This window comes from Parasteatoda tepidariorum, chromosome 4 (assembly GCF_043381705.1).
Source record: "Parasteatoda tepidariorum isolate YZ-2023 chromosome 4, CAS_Ptep_4.0, whole genome shotgun sequence".
Lineage (NCBI taxonomy): Eukaryota > Metazoa > Arthropoda > Arachnida > Araneae > Theridiidae > Parasteatoda > Parasteatoda tepidariorum.
In genome coordinates, this window is record NC_092207.1 from 4,041,873 (window position 1) to 4,045,860 (window position 3,988).

The 3,988-nt window shown below is 30.2% G+C and overlaps 1 protein-coding gene across 1 annotated transcript in view; it reads right to left on the reverse strand.

Annotated features, from left to right (window-relative positions):
- LOC107440167 (uncharacterized) overlaps positions 1–3,988 on the reverse strand; it is a 31,002-nt gene that overhangs the window by 19,113 nt on the left and 7,901 nt on the right. The window contains exons 2-3 of the mRNA XM_071180536.1: positions 2,644–2,675; positions 849–912 (exon numbers count right to left, since the gene is read on the reverse strand). Coding sequence (XP_071036637.1) covers positions 849–912; positions 2,644–2,675 — 96 coding nt within the window. The remainder of the gene's footprint in view (positions 1–848; positions 913–2,643; positions 2,676–3,988) is intronic.

The following is a 3,988-nucleotide window of genomic DNA, read 5'->3' on the forward strand; positions in this document are numbered from 1 at the left end:
ATTTTGTGAAGGGTCCGTTTTTAAGTTAAAATATTTTGTGAAGGGTCCGTTTTTATGAAAAGATATTTTGTGAAAGGTCCGTTAACGGACCCAAATTTCTTCTAAACAGACCCCTGATAACCAAAACTGTAATACTCTGCATCTTCAAATTTATTGACTTTAAACTTAAAAACAAAGTAAAGAAAGAGAAAAAAGAAAGAGTTGAAGCAATAAAATAGGTAAAAAAAAAATACAAAAGCAAATAACTAAATATGATCAGTTATTTACACCTGCTTTTGTTTCTTCGTTAAAGTAAGTGTAATATAAACTAGAATTTTAAATTGATAAAATAAAAAATAATAAACAGAGGAAAAAATTCTGAAATCAGGGAAGTTTAAAAGATTATTAGCTCTAGAAATGAAATTCTTTCATTCATTGTTTGAAAGAACACGACAATTTTTAAAGAACAGGATTAAAACATTTTATATTTTAATAAAATATGACTATATGAGTGAGGATTTTGTTACAAATTCATATATTCAGAACATCGGAACACTTTGAAATAGAGGGTAAATTCCATTTTAAAAATTAGATTTTTGGGCAACCTAAATCCATTACTTTCCATGATTTTATTTTTAAAAAATAGTTAAAATCATGACGAATTTTGTTCAATCCATGACTTTCCAGATGCGCGGATACAATGCATATATGTTTGTTATTATTAAAAGTACCTTACAGAAAGGTATTAACGCTAGAGAGTTTAGTTGCAGATACTATCTTTTAAAGTTTCTGCCACAGGATTTTAAGCTAAATCTACAAAAAACAGAAAATATTAAAAGTGACAGAAAAACTCAGAAAAATAAACTCACCTCTTCGGATTCCTCATTAGATGAGGATGGTTGCCTCATCCTCGAGGGTCCAGCTGCCAAATATCTGAAAAGACAAAAAATATTGGTGTAAAAATTGTGCTTGGAAATCAGGGCGTAGTTTAAAGGGTGACAATACCCATGAAGTAAGAAAGCGACTGTCAAATTTTTAATCAGGGTGCGGAGCCAGATTTTTCAACAAAAAATAAGCACCTTTTTAAGCCCCCAAAAAATATTTTTAATCACTTTCCAAAAAAATAAAAAAAAATAAATAAAAATAAATAAATTATTAGGATCTGTGCAGTAACAATTTTTTTTCTTTCTATCGTTTAAAGTTGTTAATTTATCAACATAAAATCAATGAAATTCAAAAACTTTGCAAAATCATGATAAAAAACTAGTTAGTGATAATTATTAGAGAAAATTGTGGAAATCAAGCATTTTTTTTGTAATTTAGAACGAAAATCGACGCCGCAAAGAAAAAAAAAAACACTTTTTAAAAGATAGAAAACTAAGCACTTTTTACAAACCCCAAATAAGAAAAGGTCATTTTATAAAATAAAATATGAAAAGGTTATTACACTTTTTAAAAAAGGTTACGCACCCTGATTTTATAGTGTGATGATTAATTTAAAAGCTACATGAGAGAAGGTACTTCAGTGGCATTTTAAGGAATTCAGGAATATCAGGCAAACTTTTTTTCAAAATCATTGGGAGGGCGGGGATGCATAGCCAGATTGGTAGGGCACTGGGTCCATGTCCATGAGGTCGTGGGTTCGAAACCCTCCGATCAGACTTCCCGACTGATGCACGTTAAATCCGTCGAGTCACTAAGACCTCCATGTTCCCATAACAATTCATACCTGAACATTTAGTCGTAAACCCAAAATTAGGTCGGCTGTCGACTACGGATATATGAAGAAAAAAAATGTCACTGGGAATTTTTTTCTTTTGAAATGACAAGACTTAACTTAAGATCAGTTGAAATATAGGAAAGTGTACAAGGCAGACGGAAAAAGAAACAAACTATCATTTGGTAATTAGTTCGGGAACTGTGTCACTTGTAGCAAAAAAATACCGTGTGTGCCGATCTGCAGCTCACTGAAGTACAGTCCCTGCCCAAATTACTAGATTCACTATAAGATTTTATGTAAACTCCTGATTGGCAGCTTTATTGTTTTTAGAGCTTTATTGTTTTTATGCCACTGTTTGAACTTATTTTGAAATACTTTTAATATTAAACATAGTAACTAAATTTTTTGCATTCGTTAAGAAATTCGCTCAAAAATAGTTTTCTCATTCTTCAGAAAGTTTTTTTTTTCCACCAAAAATATTCCTTTTTAAAAAAAGGGACCCAAAATAGCATCCAGAACAAATTTGGTATAAAAATTCCGGATTATCCTAAGATAATCTAATCCCTCGGAAATAAAACATTTTAATAATGTTCTTTTTGTTGTTTTATTTAGTTATTATTGTTTTATTGTCGAAAAAATTTGAGTGTTTAGGAAAAAAAAATTTTTTTTAAAAAATAATTTTACTCTCTCTGATTTTAAATGTGAAAGAACAAAATTTAAACACAATAGATCAAATAGTTTCTCACATAGGAAATTTCGAAAAAGAATGTTTTTAAATTTTCCTTCTCCAAACTAGTTCATAATTTAGCTTCAAATATGTTTTTATCGTTAAAAATTACACAGTTTAAAATGATACGAAATAAGAATTAATTTTTTATATGCGATTATTTTTCTATTATCGTTGTGCGTTGTTTATAAAATACAACATACAAAATTTTACTTACTTAGGGCTTGGGCCAGCTGAACTCTCGGCCACCTGAAAGTATAAAAAAAAAAGTAAATAAAGGCACACTTTTTAGAGAAATGAAAGAATGACATACAATTCAGAAAAATGAAAAAAATTTTTGATTATTTAATTTTGTTCTTTATAGTACTATATAAGTTAGAAAATGTTTTTTTTTATTGCAAAAATAAAATTTTAAGTACGATGCGTAGCCAAATCTTTCAACAAAAAATAAGTACCTTTTCAAGGACTTTCTAAGCACTCAAAAAATATTTTTAAGCACTATATACATTAACAAAATGCAAAATAACGTTTTAAGACTTTACATGATTATGACAAAATAAGTTTCTGACTAAGATTTTTTTCTCTCGATTATATTAGCCACCATAAAATGATTAAGAAATTATTCGGCTGGATTTCAGAGGTAATTTGCGAATATAAAATAATCGTTAATTCACATTCTTTCGACCAGGGTCCTGCTTGTGCGAATTTGTGCAAATAGGGTCCTGTTATTGCAAAAAAAAATTTCAGGGAGGTTTTAAATTGTAAAGACATACAAGATTATATGCTCAACACTAGGGTTATAATTTAAAAAAATCAAATTTTAAAAAATAAACAGCAATTGCTGCTACTAGAGATGCAACATACAAATAGTATTTGGTATTTAGCCTATACTGCTGAAAGCAGAATATTCATTTCGGACGAACAATGGAAGAATCGTCTACATCCATCTTTCTTGTTTTCTGCCCTGGGAAGGGTTTATTCAATTAACAAAGCAATAATGAAGATAAACAAATTTGTGAAGAGTCCGATTAAAAGAAAAATAATTTTGTGCAGGGTCCGTTAACGGACCCAAATTTCTCCTAGACCAGGGATGGGCAAACTACGGCCCGCGGGCCAACTGTGGCCCGCCGGAAGGTTTTATCCAGCCCGCGGATATAATTTTAATTTGCCGATCAGTGGCAATATACATAAACAATATACATCCATTTTCTTGTCAACTATTTAAAATTATTTCTGTTTTTCCTTTTTTAACAAAGTACTGATGACCTTTTTACTTTCTCTATTTTTGTTCTACAAAACATAAATTGATGGAAATAGTTAGCACAGACAGCTTCAATTGGTAAAATGTTGAAAGCAGAAGTTCTTCATAGAATAGTCTTAGATTGGCTCTAACTAGCGTTTGTCTTTCTCGAGGAATCTAATATAGGTAAATTGTACTTCACATTTGGCAGACTACGCATTTTAAGATCCAACGAGCGGACAATCTAACAATCATCTGAAGCAGTTGTTTCTAAATATGCCAAAGTTTTACAAATCATTACCCTTATGGAAAGAGGCCATAT